Source organism: Cyprinus carpio, chromosome A6 (assembly GCF_018340385.1).
Source record: "Cyprinus carpio isolate SPL01 chromosome A6, ASM1834038v1, whole genome shotgun sequence".
In the NCBI taxonomy this organism is placed as follows: domain Eukaryota; kingdom Metazoa; phylum Chordata; class Actinopteri; order Cypriniformes; family Cyprinidae; genus Cyprinus; species Cyprinus carpio.
In genome coordinates this window covers 33585383-33603999 of record NC_056577.1, presented here as the reverse complement: position 1 = coordinate 33603999, position 18617 = coordinate 33585383, and the positions used below count along the sequence as shown (strand labels likewise).

At 35.2% G+C, this 18617-nt stretch overlaps 1 protein-coding gene across 14 annotated transcripts in view; it reads left to right on the top strand.

Annotated features, from left to right (window-relative positions):
• The window catches only part of LOC109052163 (neuron navigator 1-like), an 87764-nt gene that overhangs the window by 58724 nt on the left and 10423 nt on the right, over positions 1–18617 (top strand). For 4 of the 14 annotated variants that reach the window (XM_042759124.1, XM_042759123.1, XM_042759133.1 and 1 more), the window contains 15 exons: positions 1274–1412; positions 4324–4627; positions 8402–9146; positions 10075–10479; positions 11897–11938; positions 12021–12175; positions 12258–12419; positions 13422–13474; positions 13666–13689; positions 13968–14045; positions 14979–14987; positions 16803–16886; positions 17838–17949; positions 18117–18238; positions 18421–18429. In XM_042759124.1, the coding sequence (XP_042615058.1) occupies positions 1274–1412; positions 4324–4627; positions 8402–9146; positions 10075–10479; positions 11897–11938; positions 12021–12175; positions 12258–12419; positions 13422–13474; positions 13666–13689; positions 13968–14045; positions 14979–14987; positions 16803–16886; positions 17838–17949; positions 18117–18238; positions 18421–18429 (2443 nt within the window). The remainder of the gene's footprint in view (positions 1–1273; positions 1413–4323; positions 4628–8401; positions 9147–10074; positions 10480–11896; positions 11939–12020; positions 12176–12257; positions 12420–13421; positions 13475–13665; positions 13690–13967; positions 14046–14978; positions 14988–16802; positions 16887–17837; positions 17950–18116; positions 18239–18420; positions 18430–18617) is intronic. The other 10 variants (XM_042759125.1, XM_042759134.1, XM_042759128.1 and 7 more) reach the window with 7 other exon arrangements.

Genomic DNA, 18617 nt, shown 5'->3' with positions numbered 1-18617 from the left:
AGAGCCAGAACTGAGCTTGTGTGGTCATATGGTGAAGACATCTGTGCCATTACGAGCCCCTGCTGTCTGTTCCTGGGTCAGGTAATGGAGCATGAAAGTTCTCATAGGAAAGACAAGTGACAAATGATTTCTCACTTTACCTTCTCAGTTGTTTCTCCTAGACAATGCTGAGATCAAATAGAGATCAAATAATGCTACTCAGGTCTTTCTCCTGAAAAAAAAAAAGATTTCAGTTTCAGAAGAGGTTTGCTCTGAACGCTTTATTCCAGCATGGAATACAAAATTAAACAGATATTTATGATTTTTTTTTTTATCTACAGTTCTGAGTTTTTCCTCACAGTTCTAAAATTATGTGATATAAACTTGCAATTCTGAGAAGAAATGTCAGAATTGTGAAATATACTGTAAGTCTCAGTTGACAGGAAGAAATGTCAGAATTGTCAGATATAACGTCATTATTACAATTGAATTGTGAGATTTAAACTCAGAATTCCAGAAGTTAAGATTTTTAGATGTAAACGTATGATTATAAGTTTAGAACTTGCAATTGCGAGATATAAACAGTTCTGAGAAGACAAGTCTGATTTGTGAGATAAAAATTTGCAATGAACTTTTTTTTTTAATTCAGCAGTGAAAAATTTCTAATTTGCGAGTTGTAAACTTGCGATAATGAGAAAAAAGAACTGTGGGATAAAAAAACACAAGTATCTTTTTTTATTATTATTCTGTGGATGGAAAAAAAACTTCAGAATTGTGAGATGTAAACTCAAATTTACGAGTTTTATAACTTGCAATTATGAGATAAAAACATGCAGTTCTGAGGAAAAAAGCCTGACTTATGAGATATAAATTTGCAGTTAAGAGGAAAAGTCAGAATTGTGAGATAATAAAAGAAAAAATCACAATTACGATTGTGATATTTTTATTTGCTGACGGAATGAGCTTCCATAGAAATCAAAAGTGAGGGTAATCTTGCTAATTTCTTCAGTCCAGGTCTAATCTTTCTATTGATTCAGTTGTGTCTCATTGTTATTCCTCCAAAGCAATTTTAGAAGAGACACCTGAAACAAACTTGATTCTTCAGTGAATCATAACTAATAGTAAGAGCGCTGAAAGTGCAAACTCTGAGCAATAATGTATGTTCTGGGTGTGGTGCTGTGCTATTTACTTCCTTCTTGCATGATTCAACCTTTCCTTGTTTCTTTTAAGCGTCTTCATCTCCTCTGTGTGTGTGTGTGTGTGTGTGTGTGCGTGTGTGTATGTGTGTGTGCAGTTGGGACGAGAGCAGCTCCATCAGCAGCGGTTTGAGTGATGCTTCTGATAACCTGAGCTCAGAGGAGCTCAACGCCAGCTCGTCTCTCAACTCCCTCCCCACCACACCTGTGGGCTCGCGACGCAACTCCTCCGCTATGGTAAGTAGCTCAGAGACCAGTAGTGCACAGAGCAGTGTTTTTGTGCATTGAGTGATTTGGGTCTTGTTCTGGAACGTTGCTTATTTGCCTATTTAGTATAACTTGGCATAAATATCTACTGGAATATGCTAGTTTATATATTTGAGACATCATATATTTTGCACTTAAAACATGATTAAATGTAACAAATGGGGTTAGATTCAACTTTACAGTGGAAGTCTATGGAGCAGCACACCTCACTGCAGCCGTTAGATACTGTACCTGTATGAGTGAATTTCATGCTTTTTTCTGTTTGATTTTACAAACTGAGGGATAAGAAATGTTTTTCTCTGGTAGGAAAATATATCTAGAACTTATCCAACTAATCAAGTCAGTCATTTTCCTAGAAAAGGAAACAATTTGAATATGAAGTTGGCCATATTCTGTCCATGAGTTAGAAATTTTACATACTGTCGGTATGATTTTTTTATTATTATTCAGCAAGGATGCATTAAATTGATCAAAAGTGATAGTAAAGGCATTTATTATGTTTTTAAAAGATTTCTATTGCAAATGAATGCTGTTCTTTTCATCACTGAATTCTGAAAAAATAAAAATGTCACTGTTTCCACAAAATATGAAGCAGCACAACTGTTTTCAACATTGATAATAATCAGAAAAGTTTCTTGAGCAGCAAATCATCATATTAGAGTGATTTCTGAAGATCATGTGACACTGAAGACTGGAGTAATGATGGTGAAAATTCAGCTTTGATCACAGGAATAAATTACATTTTACAATATATTCAAATAAAATGTAGTGACATAATATTTAAGAATATTTTCTGTTTTTGTTGTATTTTGGATCAAATAAATGCAGCCTTGGTGAGCAGAAGAGCTTTCTTTTGACAACATTTAAAAAATCTTCCCAACCCTTTTTACTTAAAGGGTTAGTTCACCCAAAAATTCTGTCATTAATTACTCACCCTCATGTCGTTCCAAACCCTTAAGACCGTGAAGATATTTTGGATGAAATGCAAGTGTTTTTAGACACTAATGTAACGAACACGTTCAAGACCCAGAAAGGCAGTAAGAACATTGTTACAAAATGTTATGAAGCTATGAGAATACTTTTGATTTTTGGCTGAACTAATGCTTTAACGAATCATATTGATAATTAGCACAGAATTAGTTTTTTCTAAAATGAAATGTGAACATGCCACTAAAACTGAATGCCGACACCAAGGCACATATTAAAATGACTTCCATATCTGTTTTTGACATTTCCATGTTTTTCAGTTCCTTCTCTGGTAAACACTGACATAAAATAACCTCTGAGGATTTGTTTTGTTTCGAGACAAGAGAACGCAAGACGTCTTGACAGTTTCAGGCTCTAGTTTCAGGCTGTGGTTTGGTGTTTCTGCCATCTTCAATTTAACGTGTCTCTGGTTTGGTAGTCTGCTGTTTTTCACTGGAGTGTTATATGGATGGCCTGAACATTTCTACAGCTGATAAAAAAGTTCAACAGTTTTTGGTTTGTGGGTCTGTTTTTGTCGCTCTAAACTGTTAATGTTATAGAAGCATCACAAATAATGATTACAAATAACGCAACAGACTCACGCGTATCACATTCACCCCCTGCAGTCAAAGTCAGGCCGGGAGAGCTTGTACTTCCTTTAAACCAGCTTGAAAGCCTGGCTTTGATTTTCTTGGATGAATTAAGAGCAGCTGTTTCCTATTGGGCACGTCATTTGCTCGTTTGAAGCACTCACTATCGGTTCACCATGAAATCAAACCTTTGTTTTCCTCGTCATTAAAGACGCAAATGTTAATTCTCAGGCTCATACAGACAAAAAGGGGAACAATATGACTTGATAGAATTTCCGTTGCTATGGTTACATAATCATAGCATGGTTACATTAACTTTTTAAGATATTTTCAATGTGCCATCTGGTCTTTATTCTAAGACGGTGTGAAAAGAGAAATGTCATATTCTCAGCATTGGCAAATGCTTCCATTGCGATGTCCAACATTTCTTTCCACAAATGGCATGTTATATATGATGCAAAGTTATTTCTTACTTAGTAATGTGCTCTGTTTCTTTCATGCATCACAGAATCCAAGTGTAAATGTGGGAAAGTCTTTTAGAGTAAGATTCCCTGAGCTTCATTTTTTTTCTTCTTGAGCCCTCGTATTAATCTTTATGTTTTACAGCCGACACAGAGGATGACTTTGGATTGTGGTTATTACTTTCTAGATAACAGAAACACGCGCATCATTCATAGTGTGTTTGTGTATTTCAGTGTGTAATATGAAGTCTGTGTCCGTCTGATCTTACTTTGGAAAAATGTTCCATTACAAACAAGTCTTGCATGGAAATATCGGTCAAGTCATAAAGTATTACAGAATATAAATATAAATAAATAAAATGCTTTTTTTTATTTTATAAAATGTAGTGCAAATAAGTTTGGGGTCAGTAAGGTTTTTTAATGTTTTTGATAGTCTCTTCTGCTCACCAAGGCTGCATGCATTTGATGAAAACTCCAATAAAAACAGTAAAATTGTCAATTTAAAAATTACTTTTTGAATATATTCATAAATTTTCAGCATCATTACTCCAGTCTTCAGTGTCACATGATCCTTCAGAAATCATTCTGATATGCTGATTTGCTGCTCAAGAAACATTTCTTATTATTATCAAATTTGAAAACAGTTGAGCTGCTTCATATTTTCATATTCAGGGTTTATTTATGAATAGGAAGTTTAAAAGAACAGCATATATTTAAAATGGAATCATTTGTAACGTTATAAATGTCTTTACTGGCACTTTTGATCAATAAAATGCATCCTTAGTGAATAAAATGTAGAATAGTATGGTCTCTCATATTAAATCTCATCTTCTAACAGATATCATGTACTCTGTGTGTGTTTAGTTGCGGACGGATGCAGAGAAGCGCTCTCTGGTGGAGAGTGGACTGGCGTGGTACAGCGAGGACAGTAAGTCCTTACGGAAGGCTGATGGAGTTTATGACACAGGCAGCTTAAAATCGGAGCCTTCCAGCAAGTGGAGGAAAACTCGGCTGCCGGATGGTTCTCCGCAGGACAAGGCGGGGAAAGGAGAACTGAAGAAACCTCAGAGTCTTGGACAACCTGGGAGCTACAAAAAGGGCCGCAATCGTCCTGTGGGCGTCACCTCTCCCATCACACACACTTCACAAAGTGTGCTAAAAGTTGCAGGTATAATTTAATTTAATTTAATTTAATTTAATTTTTGTTTTGGTATTTTATCTTGTATTTAATTTTTTATATATATATATATATATATATATATATATATATATATATGTATGTATGTATGTATGTATATATATGTATGTTTATATATATATATATATATATATATATATATATATATATATATATATATATATATATATATATATATATATATAATTTACATTTTATTTTTTGTTTTATTTTATTTTATATTTAATTTGTTGTTATTTATGTCATTTTATTATTTTTTGTGTGTGTGCTAACATTTAGGCTTTAGCTTTGACATAATCAGACTGTATATTTTGATTTGGTTATATTTTAGACATAAATTCATTAGGGGGACCTGTTGGCAGCAAAACAAAAACTTTTGTTCTCCAAACATGCATCTTCACTGTCATCCAGCACGCAGCTCCAGAAGGATAATATATTAATGGTACTATATCATGAGCTGGAAATGAATCAGTTGGACAGACTTCTTAGGTTGTTTGTTACTGCTGTCATCCATAACCTGTTGTAAATGAAGACCATGTGCAATACAGAGAATGGTGAAGTGTCTCTTCAGCAAATATCAAACTGATGACTCGTGTAGAAACTGTAAAAGAACCACATGAATAGTATCAAAACTGAGTCTTAACTTCAATAGTTCAAAGTTCTGTCATCATTGGCTCAACCTCATATCAATCCACGTTAAGCTTTTCTATACAGTGACCAGGGCCTCAAAAATAGACAATAGCGAACAATAAACAAAAGAAGTCCATATGACTCAAGCCCTACATCTGAAGTCATATGATAGATTACTGTGAGATTTAAGTCATTATCCACTAAAAAAAAATCCTCCTTTATGCTGTTTCTTTCAAACCTCATTAAGGCATGCTGCTTTGGTATTACATGAGGATGCATAAATCATGGTGAACTATTCCATTAACTCTTCTTCTCTATGTTTTGACTTTCCTCAAATGGCTGAGCACATTTCTTGAGAGAGAAGCCTGTCAGGTTTACCTTTTCACCATCTTCTATTGATGCAGATGCACCAGTAGGCAGCCTTACCCTTCTATGCTGGATCCATAGTTTACAATGACATTTAAATGTCAGGGATCCATTGTACTTAGAAGAAAACCAGCAGCTGTTTGGCACCATGTGGCATTTTACTTTGTCATACTGACATCCTGTTATAAAAGTACCCTCACAAATGGCAAAAACATAATCATCAATTTAAGGAATAAAACGCATAGCGGTCATAGCACTGAATAAAACAGTTGGTTTCTGTTGTTTTGGGGTTGTGTGGTCACTTTGAAGTAAAATTACAGTCTCTATATAAAGAAATGAATACTTTCAGTCAGCAAGGACGTATTTCAATTGATCAAAAGTGACACTAGTGACATTTAAAGATTCTATTTCTAATTAATTCTGTTCTTTTGAACTTTCTATTCATCAAAGAATCTTGAAAAATAAAACCTCACAGTTTCCACAAAATTTGAAGCAGCGCAACAGTTTTCAACACTGATAATAATCAGAAATGTTTCTCGGGCAGCAAATCAGCATATTATAATGATTTCTGAAGATCATGTGACACTGAAGACTGGAGTAGTGATGCTGAAAATTCAACATTTAATCACAGGAATAAATTACATTTAAGAATCAAATAAATGCAGCCTTGGTGAGCCTGCGAGACTTCATTAAGAACAAAACAGGATTGTGTATGTAAAAAAAAAAATGCGTACTGAGCACACTATACATACTACAGTATATACTGCAGAAATCATAAGAGTAAGTATGTAGTATGTAGTGTAGCTACTCAGCTAAAGTCTGGCAAGCATAAAGTTTTCATTTTAAACAGTATATCAGCTGCTGCATCATTCAAAACCTAACAAATGTGTTTTGTAAAATATTTTCTATGAAAAGTATGCTTGAGATGTCACAGAATGACATTTTAAGTGGAAAAATTGAAATTGTATCCAAAAATATATCATATACAATAAGCAGGCATGTTTTCAGGCATTTCCCAGCATGCCATGCTCAGATAATGCTCTCGTCTTGATGATAGATTATCTGTGGGCACTTTGAGAGCTTCTGTCATTAGTGTTCGTTCAGTGATTAAAGCTTCATAGAAACTCATCTATCAGTAATTAGTCCTCCAAATGTCATTAAACCTCATTAGTTCATGTATTCTTGCTTGCTATTTTTGATTGTAGTGTGTAGATGTGTGTCACGCGTGCTGGCGTTTAGATCTTGTGTAGGACGAGGCGCTCTTTATCTTTGAAGTGTCTGTAATTAAATGCAGATGTTTGCTTGCCCCCGTCTTCATCAGCGATGACTCACATACTGTAGATTTAGGCCACAGAACCTTAATCATGGCTTCAATCGGGTCCTCTCCATGACCTCATGTGATGTCATAGCCCCAAGGCTTTCCTACTCACCTTTCTAATGATACGTCTCTGTGTGTCATCCTGGTGTTGGTCATTATCACTGATTCAGCTTTGTGTGTGAAGGGAAATTAAACTTTATTGACGATGAGGTTGATGTGGTAAGTTCCCACAGTAAAGTACTGCGGTGGTACCATGGGAATTGGATGGGAATGGTGTGGTATTTTAATGTATTGCATGGAGCTGAAAGATTACTGTTATCTTTTTTGTGGTTTTTACATGATATTTCAAGGTACTTCAATAAATGCCATGGGTTATGTCTAAAAACATATGGGATTTCCATCCTAGAGGAAGTTTTTTCACAAATTGCTTTCCATATTTCAGAATAATTAATGGAGTATGAACATCCCATGGTCTCTGGGTTTTGGCTTTCATTGGGATTTGTGTCTAAAAGATAAATTGTGTTGTTATTGTAGTGTTGTAGTGTTGTTATATTGTAGTGTTATAGTGTTGTTAACTATTACATTTAGTTAAAGTTGAAGTAATTTTGTTGTTTTCTTAATATATATCTGTACATTTTTATTATTTTTAATTCAGTTTTAGTTATTAAGTTGAACTAATTTAAAATGATAAATGTTTGCTTGGCAACTAGCTGAAATTATTTTTATATATATTTTATTTTATTACCGTTATTATAATTTTTTTTTATTTTTTTATTTAAATAAATAATTATTTATTAAATAATTATAATAAAGATTGGGTTTTAGTTAACTATACCCCTGATTAAAATAAAAACTGATATAAAATAAATTATAAAAATTAGATCCTCAAAAAAACTTAACCTCAAACACCTGAAAAAAAAAAACTGAAATAATAGAATGGAATAGAAGTATATCTAATTAGAATTTTTATTTAAAGTACAAATTATTAATTAGTAAACAATTATTAAAACTTAAAAACTAAAATTAAAACAGAATATATAAATAAAAAGTAATTTAAAATATTGATAAATAGATTATAAGTAATAATAAAATAACATTTTAAAAAATAAAACAACACAACGTTTTTTATTTTGAAGAGATTTGACAAAGATTTTGGTTAAAAATCAATGGAAAAGATTAAATAGTTTCCACTGACCTTCTCTGAATCGTGTAGAAGTCATACTGGATCTAATTTTAAAGGAATGGAATTCTCTGAGCAATACAATAATGCAATCGTGTTGTTTAAAATAAATAAATAAAATGTAGTCTTTAACCAGTAATATTCCCCTCTGTATCTTTAATCTTGTGTGACACCAAACGCTGGTGCTCTTGGGTTTAAATATGCACATGAGTGACACTTGTTGACTGTTTCTTTTTTTCTTTCTTTCTAGTCCCTAAAGGAGACACTAAGGCAGTCGACAAGGTGAAGATGTCCGTCAAAGCAACAGGTCTCCAGCGTTCCCGCTCCGACGCAGGCCGGGACATCGAGCACCGCAAGCCTCCCTCAGGTCTGGTCAAACCCTCCGCTGGAGGCTCCTTCGGTTACAAGAAACCGCCGACCACCGGAACAGCCACTTTCCTGACAGCAGGAGGCGCTACTATCACGAGCGGCTCGGCCACTGTGGGCAAAACCCCCAAGTCCTCGGGCATCCCCATCAAACCTGTCCCAGGCGGAGGTGGGCGCAAAAACAGCCTGGACGCCAGCGGCTCCGAACAGGGGTTCCTTGCACCCAACGCTCGCGGGAGCATTCAGTATCGCAGTCTGCCGCGACCTGCCAAATCCAGCACTATGAGCTTGACCGGACGCCCTTCCTCTCGCCCTGTTAGCGGCAGCATCGACGCCAGTCTCCTCACCCTCAAACCTGTACCGCCTCTGTCCAGCACCATGCCCACCAGAGGAAAAGATGGAGGCAGCTTGAAAGCGGCTAGTCGCCCGAGCACCACGGGACCCGTCAACCAAACGGACCGAGAGAAGGAGAAGGAGAGGGCCAAGGCCAAAGCCGACCTGGAGATCAGCTGCCTGAAGGCCGAGAACCAGAGCGACAGCTGTGCAGACACTGTGGAGAAGATCCACCGAGTGCGGAGGACGAGCTCGAGTAAATACCCAGAACTGAGCTCTCCAACCAGCACGCCAAGGTATGACCCTCTGCACAAATAACACACATGAAATAAAAGTCACTGCAATCAATTCATGATTTTAGTTAATAAAATTAAGTAAAATAAAATTATATTATTTTTAGCAACTTTTTTTTATATAATACATGTACAGTATATTAAAAAAAAATTAATTAAAATGTATTAAGTGACTTTTCATTAAAAATGTAATTAAATGTTTGTGTGTGTATACATATTTTATTAATCTTTTATCAATATACATTTAGTTTATTTGATATACATTTAATATTTTGTATTTATAGTTAATATATATAGATATATAATATATTTTTAATTAATCAACTGGTATAAAAGTATGCATTTATATTTTTAAAATCTATATTTCTGATGTTCTACACAGCTACATGACTCACTTAATGTTTCCCAATTATATATATATATATATATTTTTTTATAAAATTATTTAATTTGAAAATATCATGCATTGATTGTTATGATTTGTTAAATATTTAAATATTTAAATAAAATAATTTTACAGCTAATGCTTCTGGTCTCTTGCAGTGATATTTAAATATTTAACAAATCATAATAATCTCTCCTTGATGTTTTCAGATAATAATTGGGGACACCAATGTATGTGGAAAATGTGGAAAATGGGGGGGGGTATAAAATATAGTTTTATTGTTTTTTTGTTTTTTAGAAAAGGGGCATAGGCAACATTTTTGCAGGAAATACTCTGCAGATGCCCTGTGTGTTTATATTACGCAAGTTATGCTACTCAATTATTTAAAACCCTTTCTGGAAACGGACCTCAAGAGCCTTTGAGGTTGATTTCATGGTTGGCAGCATGTTCTTCTTTGGATGCACTGAAATCCCTTCAGTACTTGACTGCAGAAGGTCTTTAAGTTCATGAAGTTTCTGATGATGACTTGGTCTTTGACTCTAACAGGTTGCTGAGCAGTAAGTCTCTAGTTCACCCTTCGAGCCTGGCTCACCTAGACAAGCTCAACTCCAACAGTCTGGACTCCTGTATCACCATCCAGGACCTTCCACCAAAGATCCCTCCCTACTCCAAGCTGCAGGACCTGGCGGGCTCCCGCGTGTCCCCTCGACTCACTCCAAGCCCGGCGCCGGTGCTCCACATCGACTCTCCCAGCTGTTTCTCAGGCCAGGCGCTGTCGGTCAGCAGCTCCCCCATCCTCTACCCCAAGATGTCCGGCCTGCACCGCAGCATGGAGTCGCTGCCGCTTCACATGAGCGTCCCCATCAAACATGATCTGGGAGACCCTGAAGAAACCAGGAATACTGGGACGTGGGGCACAAGCAGTCGGACGTCCATCACTTTGGGCGACAGGTGAGTTTGGGTCTGTGTATTAGTTGTACTGTTTAAGTGAGCAAAGTAGAGCAGAACCATGCTTTTATATAGAATAAAATATAACGAATCAAATCTATTAAATTCATTAAATTCCTATTAAATTTTAATCCACATATGATTTTACTGGCAATTTTTTTATTTTAATATAAACTATTATATTATTTATTTGTTTTTGTACTATAATATTATTATTAATTACTGTGTTAATTATTAATATAGCATTTGTATTAACATTTTGTAAAACAAACATTATGAAATTTAAATGTAAAAATATATTTATTAAAATATATTTTATATAAAATTTTAATTATACATGTAAATAATATATGTATGTGTGTATATATATATATATATATATATATATATATATATATATATATATATATATATATATATATATATATATATATATATATATCTTAGAACAACTATTTATTTAAGAAAGTATAAGAACAATTATATTAAACCTATTATTATTATATAACGTTAATTTTGTATATATTAATGATGGTAAGATACACTGATTCCCATTGGTGCATCAGCATAAAAGTTAACGATGCGATGCATCGATTTAAAAAAGTGCGCATCGGATACAAGTTGGCATTTGTATCTTGATGCAATATATTTGCATCGGTAAAGAACAATATATATATCATTATTAGTAGATGTGCTGTACCTTTATTATTTAGAAAGTGACCAATATTTTATATGTAGATTGATTTCTCTTCTCTAAACTGTTTCTGAAGCACGTTCTCTAATCACTTTAATGTATCGTATCATATATCATTTAATTTTCTTATTATCAATTATATTATGAATTGTCAATTGTATGTATATTATTTTTAAATAAAATAGTGTAAATATACTCATTACAATATACAATACATTTATTATTTATTATTATTTTTATATAAATATGTATAAATGTAAATAAAATCCAAATATAATTTAATACAAATTAACAAATACAAATACAATATATATAAAATATATACAAATATAATTTTATATAAATTAAATAATTAATACATCTCTTGGAGCAATTGTTTATTTGTTCCAACTAATAACCAACTAATACTAGCACTTACCTTTCTTTTCTTTTCTTTTCTTTTCTTTTCTTTTCTTTTCTTGAAAAAAAAAACCTAACAAAAAACACATTTTGTGTTATGTAGCACACTAATATTCCTGTATGTACTTAATTTTCCAAATGAGCACAATAAAATATTCAAAGGATGCTCATGTCATTTGCTGTGAGAGAGTCGCCCCCTGCAGGCACAAGAGGGACACAGCAAGAGATTGAACTAATTAAACAAAAACTAGGTATCAGTGTTATGCTGAGCGTGTTCGTTCGGGATGAGGTATTTATACTGTATGTGCTGCTCTCTACCCCTCCCAGTTTACAAACTGATAGGAACACCTTTCCCAAGAAAGGATTAAGGTACATCTATTTTATCTAAAGTTAACTAGTACAGCAATGCAATCTAGGATTGTTCTGATGGATGTTATGCTTTCCTCCGCAGTCGCTATGGCAACGGCCAATCAGATGGTGAAGTGAGGGAGCGCCGTCATTCCCACACGATCACGAGCATGACGGATTCGGAGAGCCCCCCGCTGCTGCCCTCACCAACACACGTCACGCAGCCCTTCCTGGGAAAAACACCGCCGACCAACGTGGGTGAGTGAAGTCGAACACTTCTCAAGTGTGAAATTTTACAGATAAAACCTCAGCAGATGCACATGACTGACTCTCTCCACAGTGGCACCAATCCCGAGTTCAGGCTCCGGTTCCCAGATCACACGCTCCAACAGCATCCCGGCGAATGACATGGGCTACGAGCTGTACGGCACGTCTCCTCTGAGCAGCTCTCTGTCCAAGAGCATGATGAGATCTGGATCCTTCAGAGAGCCGAGTGAGGATGGTGAGCCGTGGACAGTGTTCAAGAACCTGCACTGACCTTCTCCTGGATTTGATGCAACATGCATAAATGCTTTGTTTGGCTAGTGTTCAAATGCATAGATAACAACTCAAACTAACTTAAATGTTTGATGGAATAGAGAGTTTTATTATAACTATAAAAGCTCAAGTTTTCTGACTTTCAGTGGTTTCTGGTCAAAGACTTTGATGTTGTTTGATCTCATTTTTACTGATAGCTCAGTAGCAGTATTATTTTAGAATTATTTATATACTTTTGTAGTATTTATTAATATTTGAATTAGCTTTTATTTTTAGATTTTAGATTATTTTTATTGCAGTTTTAGTTTTAGATATTTTCATACTTAAACATATTACACTTAGTTGCCAATGCAACATTTTATTATTATTATTAATAATATTAATTTTGATTAATTAAACAAATTTCATTTTTAATAAATTTTTTTTAAAATTATATTTTACTTTTTTTTTTCTCGGTTCATTTTGGTAGTTCAAATTAAACTTCTTTCAGTTAGTTGCCAAATAATAATAATAATTATTATATATTTTTTCATCTAATATTTATATTTCATTTCAGTTTTAATTGCAATTGTCAAAAAAGTTTTAGTTTTAGTTAACAACACTGCTTCATGGCCAAACAAGATATCTAATAAGTACTTGAAAATTAAATTGAAACTGAGCATAATACCTAATATTAATATAATCGTAATACCCATTCCTTGTCTTATTTAGAATAATTCATCAGTGCATGTTATTCTAATCAACAATCAGGTATAGATAAACATCAGTCAAGTCACTACCTACAGTATGTTTTTCATTTTAAATATCTTTATTTACAACATCTGTAGAAATAGACCATATTATACAAATAAAATGCAAACAGAGTTTCTTGTTGCCTTCAGTTATAAAGTATTAATTTTACTATTTTAAATTGGCGAACATGAACCAAACTATGGCTCTAGCCTGTATTTTGCTCTCTGTCTCTCAGTTCATGGATCTGTGCTGTCTCTGGCCTCGAATGCCTCATCCAACTACTCATCGGTGAGTAGAAACTGATGTAGCACGTTAAAATTGGGTTTTTTGTATATGAATGACACACAACACAAAATCTTATGTGATTGGCTCTTTATTTTCTGGAATATCTCTTAACAACCAGCCTTTTTCCCTCTATTTCCTGTCCTTGCTCACTCTTTCTTGGTCTTGATCACCATTTCTGAATCTTGCACTCTCAGACTGAAGAGAGAATGCAAGGAGAGGTAAGAATCTTCTTATAACACTGTCATCAGCTTGTCTTTACCCTTCTTTTCCTTTTATTTTCTGCTAGTGCTGAAGAAAAAAGACATTCATATTCACTTTTGATAGCAACACATTCTGCAGTATAAACGGCATGTGATTGTAGCTCTTTTTGTAATGTGGCATTAGTGTTTTACTAATTGCATTACATTTTAATATCAAACCTTTTGCTGACCATGAATATCTGTGTTTTGAAAATACCTTTGATTTTTAATGTTTCTAACTCATTCTTCCATCTCAGCAAATCCGGATACTGAGGCGTGAGCTGGAGACTTCTCAGGATAAAGTGACCAGTCTGACCAACCAACTCTCAGCAAATGTACGCGCAAAACACACCACCAAAAAAAAAACATGGTTATATTACTTAATTCTATATATTATTGGTATTATTTTAGAACAAGACATTTATAATTTCACTATTCATAATTGCATATTGTAGATTTATTAATCATATTTCATTATTTTATGTTGTTATTAACAATATATTTTTTAATATATATATTTTTATATTTAAATTATTCAGCTGTATAGCATACAAATTGAATGTTTGTGTCATAGTATCTATAAGCAAATGTCTTCAGACTTAAATGTCCATAATATGTTGTCGGAGTTGTTTGTTTTTCAGACACACTGCCATGCACATGACGTCACCTGCATTTATATTATATTTATACACAGTCCGACACTTTTGCAAACATTTCAATCATCATTGCTTGTTTGCCCAGGATTATTAATTGAATAATGAGTGTTGCCATGTAATGTTGATCATTGCAATTCACAATATTTCTAGTGTTTTAAATCCAGATCACTTCTCACTGCAAGTTCCCACTAACCCCAGCTGCCTTCAGCTCACCCTGCATTGATCTGCTGCTTCAACACAACTGGCTTCGGCAATGCACTCACACACTCTGGTGATCTGGATGGGATCAGTTTTCCCAGAAGAGTTTTTGTGATTCGGATGGCATTAAAATCACTAATTCTATAAAACACAGATTTACCTAATCGCCTCAGGGAAGACTAGTCCTGTAGGGCTGTAACAGTGTGCTTTATATGGGTGGAAACTAATTGCCGTCATAATGAAAAGTTTTAATTTCTGATGCTGATCCCAGTGCATATATAAATGTGTGTGTGTGTATGTGGGATGGAGGGTTGTGGCCCTATAGTCCTAACAGCACTGTCCCTCTCTCCCTGGCTGATGTCCTGTCCCGGGCTCTGATGACTGACTGCTGCCTGGGGTTGCTGGCTGTTGCAGGCAGGCCAGGTTTGTTGGACTGTCACTCACAGCCACATCCGTTGCTGTTGCATGTGCCTGTGCCCCTCACAGGCCCCCCGCCCTTAGTGTGGCGCTGACTGATGATGTGGAGTGGAAGTCGTTTATGTTAGCCCTGTGGCTTTCAGGTGTCATCTGGCCGAGTGATGATGATGATGATGATGTCATAGTAATGATGCTGGGTGCTTCATGAGGGCACTTCAAATGCAAACACAGACATAAGCTGCGTCCCAAATGACGCACTATACACTATGCACTTATACACAATTTACTTATGCACACATGTAGTGTATGAATTATATAAGGTTATTTTGTCATTCATAATCGAAGTCTGATAGCCCTTCCCCCTTTGTTTCGTAATTAGAGCTGTGACAGCTGAGTGCATGAAGTGTCCAACATTCCACACTTCGTTCCACACCTCATAGAATAGTGCACAAGTATGTGATTTGGGACGCACCAATAGTCTTGAATGTGCAATAATTGAGTATTAATAGTTTCTTTTTTTATCTAAACAAACCATTAACCCAAATTATTTAATTTTGTGTGTATCTTGTATCACATAATTTGTGCTATGCACATATCCACCCTGGAAAGTCACTCAACAATTCCCTGGAAACCTTCTAGAACATCATAGCAACCACATAACAACACCATAGCAGCCACGGCGAATACCCTAAGAACTGCTTAGAAACACTACTGTAGCAACTACTGAGAAGCAGCACCTTAGCAACCACCCAAAACCCTGGCAATATCATAGCAACCACCTTATTAACTACCTAGCAACCCCCCAAAACACATTTGAAACCACTTGCAGTGCCATAGCAACCACCCTAGCAACTGCTTAACAACCACCTAGAACAACCTAGCAACCTCATACCAATATTCTAAAATTATTCAGAACACCTTATTATCCACATAGCAACGCCCTAGCAGCCACCCTATGAACTGCATAGCAACATGATAAAAAATGCACTAGCAACCACATTACAATGCCGTGGGTAACCATCTATCACTCTTTAACAACCACATAGTAAACCTTTAGCAACCAGGGGAACATTCTACAGCAAACACCGTAGCAACACACTAATAATCACTCAGAACACCCTGTAGCAACCACATAGAATCACCCTGACAACCACTGAGAACACACCTCTAGAAACCACCTAGCAACACACTAATAACCACTCAGAACACCTTAGCAACCACATAGAACCCCCTAGCAACACATTAATACCTGCTTAGTACACCTTAGCAACCACATAGAAACACCCTGGCAACCACTGAGAACACACCTCTGGAAACCACCTAGCAACACACTAACAATCATTCAGAACACCTTAGCAACCGCATAGAAGCACCTTGGCAACCACCCACAACAGCCTAGTGTCAAGTTTTTTCTTCCGGAAATGTGTGTGTAGTTGTGTATGTGGTGCACGAGCATGCGCTGCTGGAGTCACAGTGAGTAGCATGATGGATATTGTATTTTTTATCAGATTAATTCCATTGTCTCTCTTTCACACACTCTGTATCCTGTAGTGTGTGTGTCGTCACATGGCAACCTGATGGTTTTGACCTTTCCAGCTTGCAGGTCTTCCTCTGTTCACCCTCCATCCATCCATCCATTTCCACAACTGTTCTCGATTCCCGCCCTTTCCCGTCACTCTCCCCCAGTCCAGATGGAGACACATGTGACCTTGTGTGTGTGTGTGTGTGTGTGTGTGTGTGTGTGTGTGTGTGTGTGTGTGTGTGTATAATGATCGGTAGCGTCTCTCACACACTAACCTGAACCTGTCCCTGTGTCTGCAGGCTAACCTGGTGGCAGCGTTTGAGCAGAGTCTGGCCCTCATGACAGCGCGACTGCAGAGTCTGTCAGTCACTTCTGAGCAGAAGGTCAGTGTACAGAAACAACACACTGCAGATTTACATGTGTTAGATGTGACCTTTTATTACCCATCATTCAAACATTGTAAAATTTGTGCAATTGCCTACTATATAAAACTATTATTGAAATCAGATATTATATATATATATATATAGAATATATATATATATATATATATATATATATATATATATATATATATATATATATATATATATACATATATATATATATATATATATATATATATATATATATATATATATATATATATATATATATATTAAATAAAAAATTGAATTATTTAAATAATGCTAAATTTATGTAGAATTTAAATGCATTAAAGGTAGATGCTTTAAATTGGAACATTTAAAATATAGCAAAAGATTTCTATTTCAAATAAATGCTGTTCTTTTGAACTTTATATTCTTTAAAGAATCCTGGAAAAAATAAATATGGTAGTTTCCACAAAAATATGAAGCAGCATTACTGTTTTCAACATTGATAATAATCAGGAATGTTAATTGAGCAGCACATCAGCATATTAGAATGATTTCTGAAGATCATGTGACACCGAAGAGTAATGATGCTGAAAATTCAGCTTTGATCACAGGAATAAATTGCAATTTACAAAATATTCAAATGGAAACCAGTTATTTTAAATTGTAATTATTATTTCACAATATTACATTTTTTACTGTATTTTTGATGAAATACATGCTGCCTTTGTGAGCATTTTTCTTTCATTCTTCTGACTTTTATAAAACTGGTTATACGCAAATTGACTGTTATAACAATTTTAAATACTAAACAGAGTTTTATCTATAAAATAATGTGAATATGTTTGGTTAACAATGAAGTTTAATGGTTTGTGAAAAGTTTCCTTTTTAACAGTGGAATCAGATATGTTAATGTTTAAACTTTTAACATTCCAGTGTATCTTTGGCTTATCATTTCAGGATTCCGAGCTAGTGGACCTAAAAGAAACCATAGAAGTCCTAACGTCCAAGAACACAGAAGCCCAGTCCATCATTCAAGTGGCCCTCAATGTCCCCGACACAACACCCAAAGGTTTTTTGTTGTTTTTACATTTTTTCATTTTCATGCACAAGGCATTTTTTTGTTTGTTTTTTTGTTTTTACATTTATTAGTTTTCATGCATAAGAAATTATTTAGTTTGTTTGTTTTTAGACTTGATGGAAGTGTGCTAAATGAACACTGATTTGTTTTCCCCTCAGAGCTGCAGATCGACCGTCAGAACTCGTCAGAGAGCATCTCCAGTCTGAACAGCATCACCAGTCACTCCAGCGCCGGCAGCCTGAAGGAGCAGGAGGCCAAGAAGAAGAAGAAGAAGAGCTGGGTAAGTTTGTGAACTGGAAAAGAAAACCGTTTCAGTTGGTTTTGTCTCGGGTTCAGGCTGGTCCAGGCTGCTCATTTAGCTGTTCTAATATGTGTAATGTAGATATAGATGGTCTGTTCCAACGTTGCGATTAAGTATGACTGTGATTTCTTCCCTTTGCTTCCCTGCTCCATATTTTACAGGTCTATGAGGTGAGTTTTCCCAGCCCATCCCATCCACATCCATCACAATCACAGCATACTTGAAGCTTCTAAAGAAACAATCCATATCTTTTTTGCCGTTGTATTATGTGGTCAAAAACTCAGTCTCAGCGAGTTTAAATTGGATAGTATAGTGTGAAATGGATGCTTTCAGGTTTAGAATCTGCCACGTTTAAAGG